At 42.6% G+C, this 24,337-nt stretch overlaps 1 protein-coding gene across 10 annotated transcripts in view; it reads right to left on the bottom strand.

The window, feature by feature from the left end:
* EPHA5 (EPH receptor A5) overlaps positions 1–24,337 on the bottom strand; it is a 232,952-nt gene that overhangs the window by 51,946 nt on the left and 156,669 nt on the right. For 6 of the 10 annotated variants that reach the window (XM_053363671.1, XM_053363672.1, XM_053363665.1 and 3 more), the window contains 2 exons: positions 7,434–7,558; positions 695–854 (listed from right to left, as the gene is read on the bottom strand). The exons of the other annotated variants lie outside the window; for them this stretch is intronic. In XM_053363671.1, coding sequence (XP_053219646.1) covers positions 695–854; positions 7,434–7,558 — 285 coding nt within the window. The remainder of the gene's footprint in view (positions 1–694; positions 855–7,433; positions 7,559–24,337) is intronic. 10 annotated transcript variants of the gene reach the window in all.

Raw genomic sequence — 24,337 nt, 5'->3', positions numbered from 1 at the left:
TCCACCATGGTTTTAGCACAGGGTACATGGAGCCTTGCTTGTGACAGTACTGTACTTGCTTTCTTCAGAGGTATAGCCAACCTATTAACATTCCAGAGGTTGTTTTTTTTATTTTAAAGGACCTGAACAATATGTGAGAAGATTGTTACATTTCAGTATATACAGTGGTACCTCGGGTTAAGTACTTAATTCGTTCCTGTTCTTAACCTGAAACTGTTCTTAACCTGAAGCACCGCTTTAGCTAATGGGGTCTCCTGCTGCTGCCGCACCACTGGAACACGATTTCTGTTCTCATCCTGAAGCAAAGTTCTTAACCTGAAGCACTATTTCTGGGTTAGCAGAGTCTGTAACCTGAAGTGTATGTAACCTGAAGTGAATGTAATCCGAGGTACCACTGTATTGGGAGAGAGGGTGACGATAAAAGAAGAGGTTCTTTAGCACTCAGACTTCAGAGAAGATTTAAGTTTGAAATTCTGGAGGAGAAACAAGCCGGTGAAATATGTGCTGAGCTTTCCCTCACCACGTTTATGAATGATGCGTCTGAACACACAAGGCCACAAAGGGCTCCGGTGAGACAGGGAGAGGAGAGGGAGGAGATGGAGGCTGACGTGTCCCCTGCAAAGATATCGATCTGCTGACTCTTTCCTATTAACCATTACAGAGACATGGGCAGACAGTAATTAAAATGACTTACACACTGGGCTGGTTTCAAACTCAAATCTTCGGCTGAAGCTGCCGTACCCTGCTGCGGTCCGTGCTCGGATCTGGAAGACATATGCTGAAGCAGGTTTCAGTCCATCTGCGGTAATTTTCGTTTCCTTGGATTTGATGATAGTGTAGCTGGTCTCTTGATCCTTTTTGGCGCACGCACGCATGAATACACACACCCGCACACACACACAGACATAGAAAGGGAAATCTTATAAATAGCAGGCACAAGCTTGGTGGCTATTACTATACAGCAGAAACGCTAGGCTGCTGTCAACACAATGTCTGCAATCTCTTAACCACACTTAAAAGACTGAGAGCAGGCTGCGCGCTTGCTGTCTCCTTTCCTCTCTGAGTGTGAAACATGGTGTAAAGTCGCATCTGCTAAAGGTTTATGCTTTTGTTGGTCTACTTTCACCAGAGCTTCTAGCTTCAAGCCCTGGTTAAGAATCTAGCTTCAAGCCCTGGTTAAGAATGAATTCAGTCTAACATGAACCTTGATTCTAGATTCAGGTAGGTAGCCGTGTTGGTCTGACGTGGTCGAAATATATATAAAAAGAAGAAGAAAAATTGTCCAGTAGCACCTTAGAGACCAACTAAGTTTGTTCTTGGTAAGCGGGTTCTCCTTCATGGAGAGCCCATGTTGCGGTGGGAGCAACCATGACATCCCCTGTTGCTGGGCGGGTTAGTTTGGATAGTCACGAATTTGATTGGACACCTTCAATTGTTGCTGGGGAAAATGTATTATTGCAATTTTATTTGATTGGTGGGGGTGCTATATATGTTCCCTGTGCGCAGCGTTGAGCTTCCTCTTTTCGCTGTGCACATCGGATTACCTGCCCACCCTCTCTTTATTTAGGGTTTGTTCGCGCTGACCTTGCGATGCCTGTCATGGGGTCGTCTGCTTTGGGGCAGGGGCCTGGTAGGAATTTTACCATTTGGCTGATTGGCTGGTGCCATTTGGGTTTTGCCGACTTCGTAGCAAATCATCACAACTTGTAAGGTTGCGGTTAGGCATTAGTTAATTTTTGGTTGGTGGAGGGGATGTGGTTGGCTGTGCCTGCCCCTCCAATGCTGCTGCTGCTGCAAGGGTATTCCGTTAGAGGAATCCAGGGGCTTGCCATGCTTTTGTCTGAATCCCTGGCAAGGGGCTAGGGCCGCGCAAGAGCCCCTGGGAGCATTTAGGGAGAGGTGAGAGCCTGGCACCCAGCTTTATCCTCTCCCCAAAATTGTTTAACCTTACTGACTTCTGCACGGGTGTGGTTGTCAGTTCTCTTCCTACCTCTATGTGGGAACAGATAGTCGCTAACCAATGCCTAAGCAACCACTCACATACTGTAATTCAATAAAGTTTGGCCAAAATTATGCCAAAAACCAAAACAAAAGATGTGTGAACCGTGTTTTTATTCGGGGGGGGGGGGTCTTGGGGGTCCTCGACAAGCAATAAGCTTTTGTGTGCATGAAGAAGTGTGCATGCACACAAAAGCTTATACCAAGAATGAACCTTGATGCACGCATTTAACCCCAAACCATGGAAGGGGGGAAATGAAGAAAGTGAGTCTGAAGTTGATCTCTCAACTCTGGATAAAAGGTTAGGAGCATCACACCTGCGGCACTCCATATATGAAGGGCAGTAAATGAACACTCAGTTTTATATTTAACAGATGTGAGAATGGTAGAGTTGGAAGAGGGCTTGAAGGTCAGCCATTGCAACACCATATTTAAGGCAAGATGCAACAGCATCTTTGGCCGGTAGCTGTCAATTCTGAAATGAAGGAGAGCCCACCACATTGTGAGGCAGTCTGTTCACTTGTCAAATGAGGTTGTACCATTAAAAAGGAAAGTTTATTCTGTGTTTAGCTGAAATGTGCTTCCCTGCAGTTGCTTCTGATCAGGGCCAGATTTAGCTTTGATGAAGCCCTAAGCTACTGGAAATAATGGGCCCTTTATATGTCCAGCTGTCCTTTGTCAACAACAAATTGCCGCTTTTTGTGTTGAATATATGCTATATGGTCATTTATGGACCTAATAGGTATCGAAAACCACTTGCACATAATAAAATATGTATTTTATAGCTTGTTTAGCTTATATGTAAATCTGGCACTGCTTCTGATCCTTTCCTCTGAAGCAACAAAGTGTGTTCCATCTTCTGTGGGACAAATCTTCAAATATCTGAAGACTGCTATCACATCTCCCCTTAACTTTCTATTCTCCACACTATAATATGCTCAGATCTTTTAAGTGTTCCTTGTGGCTCTTGGTTTCTCGTGCTGGGTCATGTTCAACTTGACATCAAGATCCTTCATCACCCTGGTCTCCCTCCACTGGAAATGCTCCAATTTGTCCATGCCCTCCTTAAATTGTGGCACCCAGAACTGGCCATAAGAGAACTAGGTGGGGCAGAATGGAGCTACAACCCTCTGGAGGAGCTCAGAGCTAAATAGGGGAAGGACAAGAGGCACACATCCCCAATGTCCTCAAATGTACCACCTCCACATCAGACCTGCCCCTGGGGTCCTCGAAGTTGTCTGAACGTGATTAGAAGCCTCCTTGTGATAATTCAGGATTCCCCAATACAGGGAGGCATCTAAGCATGTTCAGTTGAACATGGTTGCAAACCCCCTTCAGACACATCTGCACAGTGCATGAAGATCGGGGTGGAATGAGCACAGGTGAGAACAGGGCTTGTGGGTGCACCTCTGTAGCTCAGCCATCACATGCAGAAACTGAACACCTTAAGAGGGCTTATTACTTCTCATGATGTTGACATTAGGTGCCCAGTAATGCCTAAAATGGCATTTGCTATTTTAGCAGCTGTCTCATGTTCAACCTCTGGTGAATTAAGACACTTGGATCCTATTCCCATTTACTTTGCTGCAGCCAAATTATTGAAAGGATATGTATTTTAAAATATAGATAGGGGTCTCATTTAATGAGAACCTGCAGCTATGAAACTTTTCTAAGCAGTCAAAAGGGATTGTTTGGCTGAAACATGTCTGTCAAATTTAATTTTGATATGGAATCATCTCCCTTTCTATATGTCTTTATATTTGAAGTGAGAGTTAGATACAGCTAGTTAGGTTTTAAAGCTGTACTTTTGTATAATACGGACTGCTTTGCTAATTTGATGAGACTTGAGAGGTTACAATTGCAATAGGATTTTGTGTAATCAAAGCTTGTCGTTGAATTTTAACAGCACAGTAAAATAATAAAAGTGCATTTTGTCCTTCACAGAAAATAATCACTTTAGGATTTATTAGCACAATGTGACACAATGGTTTCTGGACAGCATATCCTCACATTGCAGCTGGTGGAGGGCATGTTTAAGTGCTCCCCCATGTATAACACACACACACACACACACACTTCCATAGGCTAAAAGCCTTGATTGACTTTTTCTCCTCTTTTTTTGCCTGGGGGAGCACCCAACCATTTGCAACGTTGCAGTAGTGCAGTTAAGAAAGGAGCATTATTTGGCATAGGGGTCAGCAACCTAAGGCCTATGGGCCGGAAGCAGCCCGCAGAGGTCATCTGACCGATCCATAAGCCGCCCCCGAACCAAGTTGCCCACTTGCATGCTGAGCTAAACCAGTGCAGCATGTCACGAGGACTCGCTTTGCCGAAAATCGCGTCTGTGCAGATGCCGAAAATCGCAGGCGTGGGCACTCGTGATTTGGCCCATGGAGAGATCTCTGCGGGACCGATCCGGCTCAGGCGAGATAAACCTTGCTGACCCCTGGTTTGGCATGCCTGCATATATGAATGGCTTCTCAGCTTGGTCCCTGTAAAGCAACGTGGGAGAACAGAGACCTTGCACAGCAACGCTGAGCATCTAAAATTCATCAGCTCTTGATACACGCCGACGTTGCCAGACTGGCATAAATGCACTGCATATTTGCAAATAGCACAAAACTCTGTTCTGGCCAGTCACCTGGGCAGGGGCTGATTGAAATCCCCGACTTCACTTGCTTTGAGGACTGGGAAGGGATAGAAACAGACTGGGGAGGGCAAGGCAAGGCACAAGACTTCCTTTTCTGCCGGCGAGAATCTTTCCTTCACCAATCCTTCCCAAAAGCCCGATCTAGGCCTTTTCCAGTATTGTATCTATCGCAGCTCTAAAATTAAATTCACCCAACTGAGTGAAAAGCTACAAGGCCAATTGTGTGGGTGTCTTCCACCCTCAAACCAGGCATGGCCAAACTTGGCCCTCCAGCTGTTTTGGGACTACAACTCCCATCACCCCTAGCTAACAGGACCAGTGGTCAGGGATGATGGGAACTGTAGTCCCAAAACAGCTGGAGGGCCAAGTTTGGCCATGCCTGCCAGGTCTAAGCAATGGAAATGTAGGAAGATTCTGCACTAATCCACCCAGTAATATGGTGCCCAGGGTGAGGACAAAAATTCCCCCAGCTTGATGCCCTCTGTGGGGGAACTGCCTGCCCCACCTTAAATATTTCACTGCTTCCCAACAGCACGAAGTCACAAAACAAGGAAGCAGAATGAACAGTAACAGGAATTAAGGCTGAACTGCAATCCTGCTGCTGTTTTGAGTAGGCTGGTGGTTTTTTGTGTGTGTGTGAAAGATCATTTATATTAACTATCAAGCCTAATGGATGTAATAAAAACAAAATGAAGTATGCAGGTTTTATTTCACTAAATTTAAACGACTTTGCTTTGCGCGCGCGCCCCACACCGCTCACAAAAAAGGCAATTCAAGTACGTCATCTTGATTCTGCACGTTGTATGTGAGCAAGTATATGATCATATTAATTTATTCAAAGCGTTCGCTCAGTAGCTCTTATCAGTGTGCTTTATAAGACGTTATTATGAAGGAAAACAGGCTTACTCTTCCCTCGGAAGAACAAAGAAATTAATCCTGAAGCCCTAAATCTGCTTGCGTGCTTTCCACAGGTATCTGGTTTGCCAACAGGATGCTGAACTTGATGGGACATTGGCGTGATCCAGCAAGCTCTTTTGTGTTCTTAAGTTGTGAAGCCTTCTGTTCTCAGTGGCAGTTACCCACATCATAATATTAGCAGATTTAGCCTATGCATTTTATCTGTATGTTGTCCCCTCAAGCCTGTCAGCCTCTTCTCTCCCTACCTGCAGCCAAGAGAACCCATTTCTGACTCTCCCCGTTTCTTCCACCTTTTTTCTCTGACAACCACCACTGTCTTCACACAAATGCTGTTTAGTGCTTTTTCCTAGCTGTCTGAACAGAGTTCAGAAACGAAAATAACAGAAGACGGAAGAGTATTCCTAACGTACTAACGATGCTCGAGGAAAAAGAGGAGGTAATTCAGAGCCCCCAGATCTATGGGAAACTACTTTCCTGTCAAGAATTATCAGGATTTCAGGCTGTGGAGCAATGGGTGAACTCCTAAATAGCATGGCTGAGTTCTCGACTTTTTTGTCCTCCATTTTGGAGTGAAGCTACCTGGGGTTTGGGGGGGGGGCAGAGTCTGCTTGTTTCACTTGATCTCTCCTCAGTCCTTCATTTATTATTTCATGTTAGTCTAACCCTCGTTTTGATTTTTCATGCACCACAATTCAACACCGAGTCACTTGTAGTTAAACTAGTTTGAGAACAATATTTTCTTCCCAAGGAAACCAAGGGACTGTAGCTCTGGCTCTGTGTGGTGAAGGAGGCAGCTTAGGGATCTCTAAAAGAGAAGTCTCAGCATTGCGGCCGGCCCACCCATGAGGCAAGGTGAAGCAACTGCCTCAGGTGGCACGATCCACAGGAACTGAAGATCCTGATGTAGATCTGTATTCCCCTCCTTGTTCTGGATATAGATCTTCACTCACCCCTTCTTCCCTGGCGGGGAGGGAAACACCATTTTGTGGTTTGCCTCAGATGCCAAAATTTCTTGGGCCAGCCCAGCACCTTCATCAAACTACAATTCCCCTGTTGTGGGGTTTTTTTGTTTTTTGTTTGTTTTTGGTTAATTTCAGGGGAAAGGAGAACAGCGAAAGTGGTATGAAGTAATTGACTTGGTGTTTTGAAACTAAAATACTTGGACAAAGTAAATTCTAGAAGAGCCCAAATCATAGCTGTCAACGTTTTCCTTTTTTTAAAGGAAATTCCCTTATTCCGAAAAGGATTCCTCGCAAGAAAAGGGAAAAGATGACAGCTATGGCCCAAATGTCATCGCAGAACTGCTATGCAGTAGGACAGTGTCTCAGAGACTGAGCTACGAAGTTCCTTCACTCTGATGTAGCTAATTGTACTCTAGGCTTATTAAGATTATATTACAAATTCATCTATGTGATGGATGTTGAACATTTAAATGTGTCTAATAATAATAACTGCATGACATTTTGGAAAAGCTACAAGAATACGATCTAACGACTATCCCTCAATCATAGTTAATCAAGCTGCATTCCTGTACACACTTACCTAGGAGTAAGTTGGTGGGGCTTACTTCTGAGAAGAAATGCACAGGATTGCACTGTCAGTTTTCTTAACTTTAGTGAAATAAAACCGGACATGAAACTGACAAGAAACCTTGTTCAACAGAAGCAATGTACTAAGGAAAATAAGTATGCACACAAACACACACACACATCAAGGCTTCCTAATCAGTCACAGTATAATTAATTTGACATGGAGTTACAAACAAAAATTACTCCATCCCTTTTGAACAGATACGATAATTCTAACCGAGCAGAGGAAGGCAGAAATCAAAGATAGTTAGAACAGTGTTGCAATCGGACAATCACACCTTTTCAAAATATTTGATTTCATACTCCAGGATGATGCCATTGGGTCGATCTGGCTCCTGCCAAGAGAGTGGGATGCTATTTTTGCCGACTTTCCCTTTTTTCACATTTGTGATTGGAGATGGTGCTGCGGAACAGGAGAAGAAATCAAAACAGAGTCAGAATAATTACTAGTTTGGATGAAGAAAAAGAAATCTCCCCCTAATGCTGCGCAGCTTTAGAGCTTGTCAAAGTAGATAACAGCTCTTTGTTGTAAGCCGTCTATCAATCCCCAAGCGATAAATGAGTCAGAGTTTAAGAGAAGAATTTCTGAGTTTTTCGCCTGGTAGAGAAACTTCTCCCATACAAACATAACATTTCCCAGTCTCTTAACCACAGAGCATAAAGGCATGTCCGAAGTCCCCTTTGGGGGCCTAATCTGGCCTGCCGGTCAGTTTAATCTGGCCCCTGTGGCAGTTTATTCCCTGGGGTAAAATCCTAAAAAAGCGTCAAGAACTTCAATCCTAATAAAAGCTCAACAACTTCAACCCCCCCAAAAGCTCAACAACGTCAACCCTAAATAAAGCTCAACAACTTCATGGTTAAATCGTAGAAAAAGCTCCACAACTGCATCAAATCTGCCCCCCTTTGAAAAAAGTTTGGACACCACTGCTCTAGTTGGTGACAACAGAAGTGGCTGGGTAGATGGAGCCTGAGGCGGGAGCTTCATCCTGCCCCCATGAGCAGGCCGGCTCCAGTACATTTGCTTGTTAAAAGAATAATCACCATGTGAACAGAAAGCCTACCAGAGTAGGGCGAGTTGAATTTTTCAACTCTCAAATTCCCAAAATGAGGGGTGCTAAAAAGTTGTGATATGGTTTGGGAACTCAAAATATATTTTGGTTAAACTGATATACCATACTTTTCCATGTTTAAGACTAGGTTTTGTTTTGTTTAAAAATATGTTCAAAATTGTGGGTCGTCTTATACATGGATACAATCTCCCCCCATTTTCTCAATTTGGAGTCTTATACATGGGGGTTTGTTATACATAGAAAAATACGGTAAGTTAGTTTTGCTTGGTAAGTAAAAGGTGTGTAAAATTGCACAGAAATCATTAAAAATGATTGCAGTTATATCGTATATTAAAAATTATCATTACTTACTTATGTATTATTATTTAGCATTACCTGACATTTTCAGAAGGTTAAAATTAAAATTATTTGGTTTTCTGAAAGCAATTTCTGTGCTTCTTCATCAAACGTAGACATATCAAGTGAAACATTGTCCAATAAAAAAACACAGAATTGAATTCCTCACACCCCAAAACATATTTTAAGACCCCCTCACTGAAGAAATTTGCAAAATTAAGTTTCACCAACTAAGATGACACGTTCTCCTACCAGAGGAAAAAACCAAACTCCTACTAAATGATAGAAATGGGTCTAGAATTGCTGGTGTTGACTAGAGATCCCAAAAGCACAACAGGGCAAGCCACAAAACTCTCTCTGAAAAGCGGGATATTGAATGAATGAATATGGCAAGGTCCAGATCTGCTTCTAATTTTCATTTTCAGCTACATAAGCAGAAATTGCCTAGCTTTAAAAATCCATTCCTGTTTCCATGGCTTTCCAGCAGCTTCTGGAAGCAGAATGAAGGTTGGAACTATGAGCTGTCAATTTCGACATCACACCAAGCCATAGTTAGCACAAAGCATGGTTTCTGATTTTTGGTTTGCTGGCCAACTGCAAATCAGGGTTCGCCAATCCATATATCGCACTATAACATAGTTCAGCTTTCTTAACCATAGTTTGGTGTGATGTCTGAAGTGAGCCATGATGATATTCTTCTTTTTAAACAACAATTACACAGTGGCCAGATTTAAAAAAAACGAAAAACAAAAAAGCACATCTAATTCTGTGCTACCAAAGGTGCGCTGAGTCTTAATCTTTCAAATGTTAGGCTCCTGTGCTGCATGACAAACTACTTACAATATAAAACTGTGTTAAAAATGTCTAAGTCATTGGACACCTCAAATAACTATTCAGATAGTTATTTTCCCCCATTCTTCCTTATGCATTATTCTGGAGTGTTAACCCACTAAAATACCACTTTGGTGATTATTTTTTTAAAGGAGTCTACTTTGCAATGCTATTAACCTTTGTGGAGTTAGCGTTTTCAGAGGCCTGAATTTCCGACTACACTGATCACTAACATGTTCATTAGTTGCTATGTAAAATGCTGTGCTCAACTTTGGGGAAGGAGGCAGGGAAAGAGATAAGAGAAATGGGTAACCCTGCACCTAGAGTACTTTAGAAAGCCAGTAACTGTATCCTTTTAGAATCTTCCTCAAAAGAAGTGTTAAGTATAACTGCAAGATAAGGACCAATTAAGCATGTTCAATCGATCTTTGTGGTTCAGGCACGAAACCATAGCTACTTTGCATCCTCCATACATCTAAATTACAAAACTCTGAAGTGAAGGAAGAAGGTATGCATCTTTTAGCTTTCTTTGTCAAACAAAATGTAATACAATCTCTGCAATCAGACAAAGTCTGCAATCATTCTATTTTAAAAGCTTGAAATGAGATACCATGCAATATGATCACAGGGGGAAAGGACTGCTGTAAAAAAACAAAAAACAAGCCAGTATTTTAAAGGTCATTGGTACTACAAGGACAATATCCTCTGAATAAGTGGGAACCAAATTAGTGAACCATTTGATTTATTTTATTTGTACTCTGTCCTTAAACAGGTTTCCAAGATGGTTTACAAAAAGTTAAAATTACGATAAACAAAAACATTCAAACGAGAAGATTTAAACTCTAAAGTATTACAAAAACAGTGTAGTAGAAGCAAAACGGTTTCCAAAAAGTCATGAAAAGAACATGTTGCTACTTTTATAAAGAGAGGCAGGCTAAGGGAACATCTTTAATCCTGACTGTTCAGAGAAACTTGCACATCTATGTTAATTATTCTAAACTTAAGTTTCCACGCAGGGTGTTCGCTCATGAATAGAACTGTCCACACGGCTTGATGTAAAACCAAATTTGAAGTGAACCTCAGCTGGAAAAGCAGAGGAACTTTGAGGTAAGGGAGAAGAGTTCAAAAATCTTTTTTAAAAGGTAAAGGTAAAGGACCCCTGACAGTTAAGTCCAGTCGCAGACGATTCTGGGGTTGTGACGCTCATCTCACTTTACAGGCCAAGGGAGCTGACGTTTGACCACAGACCTTTTTTCCGGGTCATGTGGCCAGCATGACTAAGCCACTCCTGGAGAAACCAGAGCAGCGCATGGAAACTCCATTTACCTTTCTGCTGAAACAGTACCTATTTATCTACTTGCACTTTGACATGCTTTCGAACTGCTAGGTTGGCAGGAGCTGGGACCGAGCAACGGGAGCTCACCCCATCGTGGGGATTCAAACCGCTGACCTTCTGATTGGCAAGCCCGAGGCTCAGTGGTTTAGACCACAGCCCAACTTCAAAAGTCTTAGGCCTTTGAAATCCTGAACTGCTTGTCAGTGGAATTTGCCGAAAGCTAATTTCAGATAGACAAGACAGACAGACAGATATCAAATATATATGAATGTCACCCAAAGGTTAAATACCTGAATAATTTTTTACAAAAGCTAAAAGAGTTTTGCAGGGTGTGGATAAATTTTCTCTTCAAAATATTGCATGTATTTATCCACAATTATTTGCCACTCATGAGAGCTGGCAAATTTTGGTAAAACCTGGCTGGCTAGCTGGCTGGCTGGTAGGCATCCATTGTGTCTTATTTTTAAGGGAGAGAAAAAAACCCTATGTGGGGAGAAAAGCAGACAATTGTGAACAGATGAATGCTGGCATGGAAAGATTTTGACTGTCCCCGCAGCCATTCTCTGAACACATAGCTGCTTTGCATGAAAGAGAATCTATGACTTATCCTAATGAAAGCTGTTATTACTATTATTGATGTTGTTATTATTATTATGCATGAAAAGCACAATGAACATCACACTGCCTTGTTTTAATCTTAAGTAGACAAGTTGCAGGGTTGATCATGTTACTCTGCCTGTACAGAGAAGTTTGCAAAGAGCTATATAATTTTATGGTTATGTTCATTGTTTTTATCTCTTACCAAATGCTCTTTTCTTAATTTCACTCTCCTCCACACACACAAACACCTACACTCTGACTTCATGGGAACAATAATGTTTAATGTTGGCTGCAAAAAGCAACGATCAAAATGCTTTTAATCTTCTAAGGTTCAGCTGAGACATCAAAACAGAACTTCTTACATCTAGGGACATTAATGACTAAATAAAAATAAGGCACCCCCACACCTACAATCTCAGACTTTCTTGCCCGGCTTGGCACTTCACTCTTCCTTGTACCAAACTAATCATCTGTAGTCTCAGTTCTTTGCTGAATAACTGTGATGCCTTCAGATAGCATAAGAACAGAGATGTGAAATAATGGATACCTATCCCATCCAAGCTCTGGGGAGATAATGCAGGCAAATGGACATGGCACTGAGAGGCTGCTCAGGAACAGCTGGAAGAACAGGTGTTTGTATAATAATAGGTGCCATGAACCAGGGCTTCAATAACTACTATGGATTCTTCTGCCAGTATCCAGTCTGCAAATATTTCACTTGCTCTCCCAATACTGCCCCTCTAAAAATTAGTATCATTGCAGGACAACGTCTCACTAAATGCCTTGCACTACATGTTGCGGCCCATTCCTCTTTTGCAGTTGAAAAAGTAGGCTATAACCTTTAAATGCTTCTTGTTGTTGTTTGCACCCATCTGCCTCCAAGGGTGAAGTCAAATCATAGTGAACTCTCTGGGACGCAAGCCTGGCCTGTGCGTATGGTGGCCCTGGGTTGCCCAGATGACAAGGCCCCTCTTGGCTCTGCTGATGTGGTCCAAAGGGAAGAAGAAGAAGAAGAAGAAGAAGAAGAGGAGGAGGAGGAGGAAGAAGAGGTGTTTGGATTTGATATCCCGCTTTATCACTACCCTAAGCTAAAGCTAAAGGGACCCCTGACCATTAGGTCCAGTCGTGACCGACTCTGGGGTTGCGGCGCTCATCTCGCTTTATTGGCCGAGGGAGCTGGCGTACAGCTTCCGGGTCATGTGGCCAGCATGACTAAGCCGCTTCTGGTGAACCAAAGCAGCGCACGGAAATGCCATTTACCTTCCCGCCGGAGCGGTACCTATTTATCTACTTGCACTTTGATGTGCTTTCGAACTGCTAGGTTGGCAGGATATCACTACCCTAAGGAATCTCAAAGCGGCTAACAATCTCCTTTCCCTTCCTCCCCCAAAACAAACACTCTGTGAGGTGAGTGAGGCTGAGAGACTTCAGAGAAGTGTGACTAGCCCAAGGTCACCCAGGAGCTGCATGTGGAAGAGCAGAGAAGCGAACCCAGTTCACCAGATTATGAGTCCACCACTCTTAACCACTACACCACACTGGCTATACATCTGGTACCAGCTTGGCTGCAGGAGTTGACATGAGCATACAAGGCACCATCCAACTGTCTTAGGGACTCCACTCCAGATTTGTGTAGGGTTTACTGCTTAGCCTTCTCTTCTCCCAAAGATGTCCCACAAGGCAGCAGGTACGCATTTTTCCTCGAGGTTTACTCCTGAAGCATTTCTCATGATTGAGAAAAGCAGTAGAGGTTTAGGATCAGCAACCTGGGCTACCTTCCCACGTTGATGACCCCCATCTGCCCCTCACTTCCCTCTACAGCAGCCTTTCTCAACCTGTGGGTTCCCAGATGTTGTTGGACTACAACTCCCATCACCCCTAGCTAGCAAGGCCAGAGCTCAGGGATGATGGGAATTGTAGTCCAACAACATCTGGGGACCAACAGGTTGAGAACCGCTGCTCTACAGCATGTGCAGAAACTCCCTTCTCAACTGTTGGACCAGCGGCATAGCTAGCCACTTGGGGCGGTGCATGCGCCCTGAGTCTGGGACGAGGCGAACCGGGGCAGGGCATGCTGCGTAGAGCCTCCAAGGGGTCTACCCACCAACTTTCCCTCAGCTGTAGGGCGGTGCTCTCATTTTGGGCAGCGTGAAGCCTGCAGGCGCCCAAGCTACCACGTCACTACCAGGAGAGACGTGTGGCTTGGGCGCACTGTAGGTCCTGTGGTAAGTGCCAACCCCTATGGGGTGTCTCCCCCTAGCTACCCCTCTGTTTTGGATCCACGATTGGTCTTGTCCACTTAATCTGCCACAGCCAGCCTTTGCATGCAGGATAAGTCCCTAACTCACCAAGGGTTTGAGACCCATCGGCTACCATTACCTGGTTTAGCTGGCCAGTCGATACACACATTCACATACTTTAGTACCCACCCTGTTCATCTGATTGTTCAAACTGATTTTATTTATTTTCCATCTGATGGTAAATTGTTTAAACTGATTTATTTATATTTATTTTAAAGGGCTGTGGCTCAATGGTAGCACATCTGCCTTGGAAGCAGAAGATCCCAGGTTCAGTTCCCAGCACACCTCCAGATAGGGTTGGGAGAGACCTCCTGCCTGAAATCTTGGAGAGCAGCTGCCAAACTGTGCAGAAAATACTGAGCTTGTATGGACTGGTGGTCTGGCACAGTAGAAGACAGCTTCCTATGTTCCAAATGCAATAAAAATTAATTCATAATAAATAAACACAATGTACAGTCATACCTTGGTTCTCAAACGGAATCCGTTATGGAAGTCCATTTGACTTCCGAAAACGTTCAAAAACCAAAGCGCGACTTCCGATTGGCTGCAGAAGCTTCCTGCACTCAATCAGAAGCCACAGAAGCCGTGTTGGACGTTCGGCTTCCAAAAAACGTTCACAAACCAGAACACTCACTTCCGGGTTTGCGGTGTTCGGGAGCCAAAACGTTTGAGTCGCAAGGCTTTCCAGAACCAAGGTATGACTGTACTAAAAATTGGACACACATATATATATATATACACATACACACACACACACACACACATATATATATACATACACATTTTATTAATTTTTTTAACATATTAATTCCAACATTCATACAGCTTAACTTCTCATCTTATACAATATTTTTGGACTTCCGTCAACGCCTCTGATGATTTTCCATTCCATGTCACTTATTATGCATTTCTTAATTTTATATTACCTTTAATTGTCCTTAACTAATAGTTCACCTCATTGTCTTTTTTGCAATATTTCAAATAATTCACCTTACAAAACTTCTTGCAAACCTACTAGCGTAATCTGTTCATCACAATTACTTTTCAAATAGTCCGTAAATTTACTCCAGTCTTCTGAGCATCTCTGGTCCCACAGATTTCGAATCCTTCCTAAAAAATGGACTTTTCAAGGGGATACTGAAGTCATACGTTGAGCGCATCAACATAAATGAAGACTAGCAAAGTTTTCCAGTTGAATGAATTCTGCACAGAAGACTTAGTGGCTTGCGAACAATATTCTTAGTCACTGAAGACTCTAAAGATTCTACTTTACCCTGTGTTATGGAAACTATGCTCAGTTTCTGAAGGGTGTTCTGGGATGTGTGTGGTCTCTTCCCTGCATACGTTCCAGCGTCTGCTTTTCGCTCCCTGAGAAGCTTAATGCACTAAGATCAATAGGGCAGTTTTAGAAAGGAATCAATATTGCACTCAAAGAAATCTTTCTTTTCCTTTCTTTTCTTTTGCAAAAAAACACACACCTCCCCCCCCCGCCCCAGGTTACTAATAAACAAACTTGCTCCAACAATTATATCTCACGCTGAAAGGTAAGGGGTGAATTTTGTTGCCTCTGATTTTGATGGTGTGTTCAGTAGTTTGGCTTTAATATTAGAATTCATCAAAGGGATTGATTGGTGTATCACGGAAAGAGGCAGCGCTGGCACCAAAGGAAATTTCCCACACACTTTAAAATTGGCTCATGTAGCTGGTCTCAATTTAACAGCAGTCGAGCAAAAGGATGGAGAGCGCTGAAGCCATAGGCTGAGAGCCATTCTGAGCACAACACTAAGAAGGTGAAATAGGAAACACAACTGACTTGCACTTCCTGTTCCCTGAATTTCTCCCTCATGCCCCGAAAGGGAACTTAAAGGCTGCTAAGGTGCCAGAGGGAGACAGTGATTTCCTCTTTACTACAGGTGGGCTCAAGATATCTAGGGAAGAGGCAAACCAGCTTCCCAGACCAGCTCTCAGAGGCTTTTGTTGGTGCTCAAAAAAACACCCCACAATGGAGACATTCTTGCCCCAGGGGTCTTCACCAGTAGCTTTGCTCTCTGTCGCAGGCTGATGTTTCCAGTCTTTCCCCCTACTGAATTAAGTGGAGACTGGTGTGGATAGGTACAATGATGCAGGTTTTACTGCATCCTATTCTAATAAAATAGGAACAGTGCACACACAAAATCTGTTCCATCCTGAGATTGGAAAAATCTGATTTCTGACCGGCATTTAATCTGAGTTCAGCAGACGGAATACCAAAATCCTGGAACAACTGCAGAGCAGAAATCGTCCATTCTCATTATTTCTAATGTGGAATACTTGTTTTTTTTGCCGCTGGGCAAATTTCTACTGCTTTGGCATACAGATTTTGATATATGACCACTGCTGTTTTACTGTTGTAGTGTCTCAAATATAAATTCTTCTTTTTAAGCCCCCTCCCTGCCTTTTCTAGAGCAAAGTCTGATAAAACCTGGTTGGTCATTGTTTTCCAAGTGGTAAAGGTAAAGGTAAAGGGACCCATGACCATTAGGTCCAGTCGTGGCCGACTCTGGGGTTGCAGCGCTCATCTTGCTTTATTGGCCGAGGGAGCCGGCATACAGCTTCCGGGTCATGTGGCCAGCATGACTAAGCCTCTTCTGGCGAACCAGAGCAGCACACGGAAACGCCGTTTACCTTCCCACCGGAGCGGTACCTATTTATCTACATGTACTTTGTGCTTTCGAACTGCTAGGTTGGCAGGAGCAGGGACTGAACAACAGGAGCTCACCCTGTCACGGGGATTCGAACTGCCGACCTTCTGATCAGCAAGTCCTAGGCTCTGTGGTCTAACCCACAGTGCCACCCACGTCCCTTTCCTTCCAAGTGGTACTGATGGTCTAATTTTCAAGTCCTGGTTAATAGGCTACTGATTGGTCAGCTTGACGTCAATACCAGCAAAGGTACTAGAACAGATAATTAAATGGTCAGTCTGTGAGCACTTAAAATGGATGCTGTGATTCATAAGACCCAGTATGGGCTTCTCAAAAACAAGTCATGTCAGACAAATCTCACTGCTTATTTTAATAGAGTTGCAAGCTTGGTGAATCAGGGGAATGCTGTGGATGTATTATATCTTGATTTCAGTAAGGCTTTTGACAAAGTCCCCTATGATAGATAGTCTTGTCGATGGACTGGATGAGGTAGCTGTTAGGTGGATTTGTAGCTGGTTGACTGAACCCAAAGAGTATTCACTAATAGTTCCTAGTCAACCTGGAAAAAAGTGACAAGTGGGGTACCACAGGATTCTGTCCTGGGCCTGCTGTTCAAGATCTTTATAAACAACTTGGGTGGAGGAATTGAGGGGATACTCATCAAATTTGTAGATAACACCAAAGTGGGAGGGGTAGCTAATGCCCCAGAAAATAGAATCGGGATTCAATATGACCTTAACAGATTGGACAGCTGGGCCCAAACTAACAAAATGAATTTCAATAGGGACAAATGTAAGGTTCTTAGGCAGGAAGAATCAGATGCACAAATAAAAATGGGGACACCCGGCTTGCCAGTAGTACATGTGAAAATGATTGAGGGAGTCTTAGTAAACTACCTTGGAAGGTGATGAACTCTCCTTCCTTGGAGGGTTTTAAGCAGAGGTTGGGTGGTTATCTGACATGGATGCTTTAGTTGAGATTTCTGCCTTGCAGGGGGTTGGACTAGATGACCCCCAGGGTCCCTTCAACTCCACAATTCCATGATTCTATGACTGTTAGTATTTTTGCAAGTTTTATTGCATTTTAGTCAACAGAAAATACATGAATAAGGTTAGTACTTTTGTGCCAAACGTTCAAGCAGTGGGGAAAGCTTGATAATATACAATCCGTTTTCCATAATACTATTTCACAGGCTAGTTAGTTATACAGCATAAATTGCTCTAGCAAATTTCCAATTCATTCTAAAAGAGTGAGGGTGAGGGACCAAATTATATTGCGGACCCCTACCAGCAGTTCAGTCTTGTGGGAAATAAACACACACCAAAAAGGAGAGAGAGAAAAGAAGACACTGAAGCTGATTCAATTACGGTCAGAAAGACTGTTTAGCAGATACTTTAGCTGCAGATTTATCCAAGGGCTCTTAATACACATACAGGGCATCTTGCTATAATTAGAGATCACTCTGCAAAATGTAATTAAATGTCTCAAACATCAGCAGCAATTGAATTATTCTCCCGCCCACCCAAATACTAAAATCTTTATGAAGATCTCTTCAAAGCTCAGTGTAATATGACCTAAAATATGAAATTCTGTACTTAATCTACATCAGAGTGATAGACACTATTCTCCAGACACTGGTCAGGGAGGGAGGGGAGGCAGAAACAGAGTTCAACGTAAACAAACCAACACAATTGATCATTGATTATCTTCGCCAGCACAAATGAGATCAGATCATTCACCAAAAATGCATGCACATTTTACTGCAACAGCCCTATCCTCAAGCAGTTCCATTTGCAGTCATCCACTGATAATGGGATTGTGCTCTAACATTTGGAAAACTGGAGCCAATGCCTGTAGTTCATGTCATGAGCTGCTTAAAAGTAGGACGGCCAACTCATGCAGCTCTGAAAATGAGTAAATGTATCACCCAAATGCTGTCTAGGTGCTAACTGTCAATGGGTAACATGAAGGCTCCCCTGCTCTCCCATCTTTTGGTCTCGCATCATTTTGGACTTGCAGCTGACCATGGAGGCGCAGGTCAATTCTGTGTCCAGGGCAGCTGTCTACCAGCTCCAACTGGTATGCAGGCTGAGACCCTACCTGCCCACAGACTGTCTCACCAGAGTTGTGCATGCTCTGGTTATCTCTCACTTGGACAACTGCAATGCACTCCACATGGGGCTACCTTTGAAGGTGACCCGGAAACTACAACTAATCTAGAATGCGGCAGCTAGACTGGTGACTGGGAGCGGCCACTGAGACCATATAACACTGGTCTTGAAAGACCTACATTGGCTCCCGGTATGTTTCCGAGCACAATTCAAAGTGTTGGTGCTGACCTATAAAGCCCTAAACGGCCTCGGTCCAGTATACCTGAAGGAGCGTCTCCACCCCCATCGTTCTGCCCGAACACTGAGGTCCACCTCCGAGGGCCTTCTGGTGGTTCCCTCATTGCGAGAAGTGAAGTTACAGGGAACCAGGCAGAGGGCCTTCTTAGTAATGGTGCCTGCCTTGTGGAACACCCTCCCACCAGATGTCAAAGGAAAAACAACTACCAGACTTTAAGAGACATCTGAAGGCAGCCCTGTTTAGGGAAGTTTTAATATCTGAAGGACTATTGTATTTTAATATTTTGTTAGAAGCTGCCCAGAGTGGCTGAGGAAACCCAGCCAGATGGGTGGGGTATAAATAATAAATTGTTGGTGGTGGTGGTGGTGGTGATTCATCTTTGAACTGGACTTGGACCAGACAGCCCATCAAATACAGGAGTGCCCACTCTACTGAAAAGTCTTGAACTGACCTATTCACTCCAATGAAATGTCAATGGGATTTCTCTGGGCAAACTTGTTTAAGGGCTTCATCCCATAGTACAGCAGAAAAATATCTGGTATTTCAGTGCAAACAGCCTAAAATTAGACGGGAAAGTCATGAGACTCTAAGCTGACTACAAGCCACCTACAAAAATGAACCTTTTAAACTTAAAAAACAAACAAAAAACTTTAACCCTCCTAAGCCAGCTGGGTTCCTGTGGACTGACTCCAGCAGCTGTTCAGAATATATGGGGAAAGCTCTTAGCAAACTTAAACCACTTCATATTCCATGTACCCCTCAATAATTATGGAATCAGTTGTCATTTGCACCCACTTCTCACTTTCTTAAAAATTGTGTTCAGCTTATTAAGCTATCAGGGGTCTAATTTACCCTTGCTGAAATGGATGGGGAAATGAAATTTCCAGACACTTAAGTTAATGGCAGTCCGTTTGATTCTTACCCGCTTTTCGATATAGTACTGGAGAAATAACAGCATTTTGGCTTTATCATAAATTCCATTATGCCATTTCAAGAGCACTTGAGTATATATATTTTTTCTGTTTTTGTAAAATAAATCTGTATATGTGTATTTTTTAAAAAAATTACAAAGTACTCCAAAGGTCTGTTAAACTCCAGGAGTAAACCTTTCCTAGCCTAGATTAATTCTGCTCCATTTTAATTTTATTTTGACATAGATGTTCATACTCCCTGCAATCTTGCAACACGGATTTCTTATTTGTTTGGGGAGACAGGTGGAGAAAGCCAATTGCTCTATGGCTGTATCTCGATGTTCCATTATTGACTATGAGACCAGTATGTTACCTATGCATTTTAGGTTTCTGTTTCACTTTTTCTGCTTTTTTCTTCCTTCTTCTTCTTCATTTTAGGTTTCTGTTTCACTTTTTCTGCTTTTTTCTTCCTTCTTCCAGGTCATCCAAATTGGTAATTAGCCCAACGAAGATTGCTTATTTTATTGGCTGGATCATTTACTAAATCACATGCCACAGGTCTGTTTGCTTCTTAATGGTATAGGGACCAGTGTACATAATTTTTGTGTTAGTGGAATGTGGTTTCCACAAAATGTTAAACTGGAGTTATTTTTAAATCAAATTACATATTTTAAGGCTTTAAAGGGGGGTGGGGGCTGTTGGATCTCAACAGCAGGCTGATAGCATCAAGGCCTATGGTGGAATATATAAGCCTTTTAAGAGACTTCCATAGAAAAGTTATTATTGGCAGACATTTCCATTAGGATGACCCAGAAGACATAGTTTGGTAAGGGTGGGTGGGTGTTGACATGCTGCACTGCATTCTGTGGACGCCATTTTCCAATATGGCTGCTGGTTGTTTACATGCACTACCTATCTCATAAACCATAGTACCTACATTCATAGGAATCTCTGTCAGCCTATACTTTTAAAGGTAAAGGTAACGGACCCCTGACAGCTAAGTCCAGTTGCAGACGACTTTGGGGTTGCTGCACTCATCTCGTTTTACAGGACGAGGGAGCCGGCGTTTGTCCGCAGACAGTTTTTCCAGGTCATGTGGCCAGCATGACTAAGCTGCTTCTGGCAGAACAGAACACTGGAAGCAGAGCAGCGCATGAAAACGCCATTTACCTTCCCGCAGGAGTGGTACCTATTTATCTACTTGCACTTTGACGTGCTTTCGAACTGCTAGGTTGGCAGGAGCTGGGACAGAGCAACGGGAGCTCACCCCATTGCAGGGATTCGATATATGATTCCAAGTTTAGTAACAAGGGAAAAGACACATTTTAGGTCTTTGGAAAATAAGTTGGGTAAAATGAAATCGGGAATTGTTCATTAACAACAACAAAAACACAATCTATGGCCTAAGAGTTATCTTTCACACAGTTAAGGTTTTGCAGGACTGTACAGGCAAGTATTTCTGTGCAAATCAAGTTCCTGATGCTTTTGTGGGAACTGAGATCTCTTTGCATCTGTGTAGCAGAGTCAGTAATGAATGGGTTGCATTATGTGAGGGATCTCTGTGGAATGGTAATCTCAGCTGAAACAATACAACCTATGAAATGGGATTCATTTTGGATGGCAGTGGAAAGTAGTAAATATCTGGGTGTTCCTCATGCAGTTGGGCATTGGGGAATGCTATTCAGTGAAAGCAATTCTGTACAGCAACAGCCACATTTTTATGTGGTCCCTTTTCCATAATGAATGAACTAAAACATGGCTTTCATGAATTCTCAGAGACTTTCAAAAAGAAACCACAAATGTGTGCTCATTGGGAGCAGTTTTTGATCATTCGCTGACAGCCTCATTCCTTCAGACAGAGAAGATTGCTGGGAAGGTCACCTTCAGAGAAGGCAAAGTATTATTCCACAAATACGGCAGAATTAGTTATAAAAGGTTACACTGAGAAAAAATGTATACTGAGAAAATCGGACAACTTAAAGCTGATCACCATGGTATTTACAAAAAGTTTCAAGCCGGCCATTTTGTTCTGAAGCAGAACAAGGACTTTTCAATGCAGTTCTCCTGACGTAAATTTGGAGCGAACAGTACAAAGATCCCAGAGGAGTAGTAAGGCCATAACTGGACAAACAAGATGGATTGAATTATGGTTCTCAATAGCAGCTGATCCATCATGAGGCTTCAGCTGTCTGCAACAACTTTTGACAAGTCACAAGTGCAGAAAAGTGCCACTGTGAAACATTCTGAGATGACTGGGAATACACACCAAGAACTGCCTAGGCACAAAGGGAAAATCCTTACAATGTGTGGAATGTAGCCAAGCCACACAGTTTTGTCACAAAGCAAGAACTCCATACAGTTGCAGCTTTCAGGTTCTTGCATTGAAAACGGCAGGGTGGTTAACAATATTAACAACAACAACAACAACAACAACAACAACAACAACAACAACACGTCGACTAAGTCAAGAAAGTGAAGCTGCTCACTTTGACTTCATACATCACATCATTCAATGAGCATGTCAATAAAACTTCAAGCAAAACAGAAGGAAAAGACACGTGTTAGGTGCTCAGAAAATAGCTGACATTGCAACAGAAGAGTTGAACAAACTGTTGACTGGCAGTAAATCAAACTTTAGAATGTCTGCTAGCAATTTCTGAAGTTTCTTCTGTTGCCAACAACACCCCCTCTCACTTTAGCTAAATGCATTCTGTTATCAGAACTGGCCCGACTACTCATTCACAAGCACACATCTCTGCTTCCAGCATGCGTTGTTGATTTTATGCCTACAATTAGGAAGACAACAGGCATGACATCTCGTCAAGTTTGAATGACACGTTTGAAAGTGTGCGGCAGTATGGTACTCATATTTGTGAAATGCAGCAGATTGACTTCATATTTGATAGCTACATTGAAACCCACCCCCCAAAGGATGTGAAAGGCAAAGGAAGTCTGTGTCAATCCCACTAGAATTAGCGACCGCTGACTGTGACACCACCATTCCTATCCTATACAGCAGAAGGCTCATTTATCAGTACTAAAATTCATCACACTCTTCGCTGACAAAAGATAACCCTGTAGGGTTTACTAGACCATCACAGCAAGCATGTAACTGGTTAGAGCTATGTCACAGAATTCTAGGAAATTCTACGACGGGAAAGCATGTGTTAGCCAAGCTAAATCAGGTTGCTGGTTTAACTGGGAGTGAATTTTTGACACTCTCCATTTCTTTGTTCAGACCCAATTCTCCGTTAAATATTGGTACACTGGAATGAAATTTAGTATATACACTCAGAACATAATTTGAACACTAGCTTTAGCCCACCCACAGCTGTTTTCAGGTAGGAAGGAAAAAGGAAAGGTGCAAAATACATTTTTGTTTCCACAAAAAGGGTTTAATGAGGAACTCCAGAAGGATGTCTTAAAACTGGCATTCCAAATAATGGATGGATGGATGGAGATGATAGCTAGAGATAGATAGAGATGATAGATAGATGATAGATAGATAGATAGATAGATAGATAGATAGATGATAGATGATAGATAGATAGATGATAGATGATAGATAGATGATAGATAGATATAGATGATAGATAGATAGATAGATAGATGATAGATAGATAGATAGATAGATAGATAGATAGATAGATATAGATAGATATAGATAGATTAGATAGATGATAGATAGATAGATAGATAGATAGATAGATAGATAGATAGATAGATGATAGATAGATAGATGATAGATAGATAGAGGATCCTAGAAAATGGTATGATGATGGAAGATCATAATGGCAAGTGATCATAGAAGGCTGAAACACTTTTGAAAAGCCACAACTAGCAGTCGCTGAAATACCTTTGGCACAAACATGCCATGTACAATCAGAGAAAAGGACTGGAGAATACCAGGCTTATTTCCTATTCAGAGCACCTGGGAACAAAAGAATACAAAGTCTGAACAACATTATGGAGTTCTCAACTTGACTGAGCAACGGAAAATACAAGGTGGCATGAAATGCAATCGACTGAGTTTGTTTGTGTGTTGAACGCAAAGCAAAGAGCTGGGAAGATTGCTAGGTACAGATTCACTGGGACATACATCTATCATCCTGTCAGTGCGGCCAGACACACCAAGAGGTCTCAGCTGCTTCTCAATTCTGAGGTTACTGAAGCAAGCTGAGCCTTCCAGACAGTCAAATATGGAGACCCACATTGCAGCAAAGAGGGCTTCATTCAAGAATACCTTGGGGAGCAAGGACGTCGAAATCTTGCATGCAGAGGAAAACTTCAGAGACAAGGCTAACTGGACAAATATGCTAGAAGACAATCAGGCAGCGCACATGAGGCAATGAAGACTCAGAAAATGGGCAGCAATATTAAGCAATCTACTGCAGAGGTAGAACAATAGCTAAGTTTGTACATCATTTGTCTTGCATGCAGAAGGTCCCAGTATCAACCTCTAGCAAAAGGAATTCAGTTGGGAATAACTTCCCTCCCTGAGGCACAGCAGAACTGCCCAGTGATCAGAATAGCGAATACTGCACTAGATGGATCAATAATCAAACTCACTATAAGGCATCTTTGATGTATGTTTAAACAGCCCCTATGCAAAGTAGGGTTTTCCTCCTCCTTACAAAAGGGTATTTAGCGGCCCATCCTTCAGTACAAATTTCTCAGACGACTGGAATCTTAATGTACTTATGAACACTATTGATTGGGGATGGACTTACAATTATGTTTTAATGGCAAAGTTTAGGTTGCTCAAATC

This window comes from Podarcis raffonei, chromosome 13 (genome assembly GCF_027172205.1).
Source record: "Podarcis raffonei isolate rPodRaf1 chromosome 13, rPodRaf1.pri, whole genome shotgun sequence".
In the NCBI taxonomy this organism is placed as follows: Eukaryota; Metazoa; Chordata; class Lepidosauria; order Squamata; family Lacertidae; genus Podarcis; species Podarcis raffonei.
This window is presented reverse-complemented; position numbering and strand designations above follow the sequence as displayed.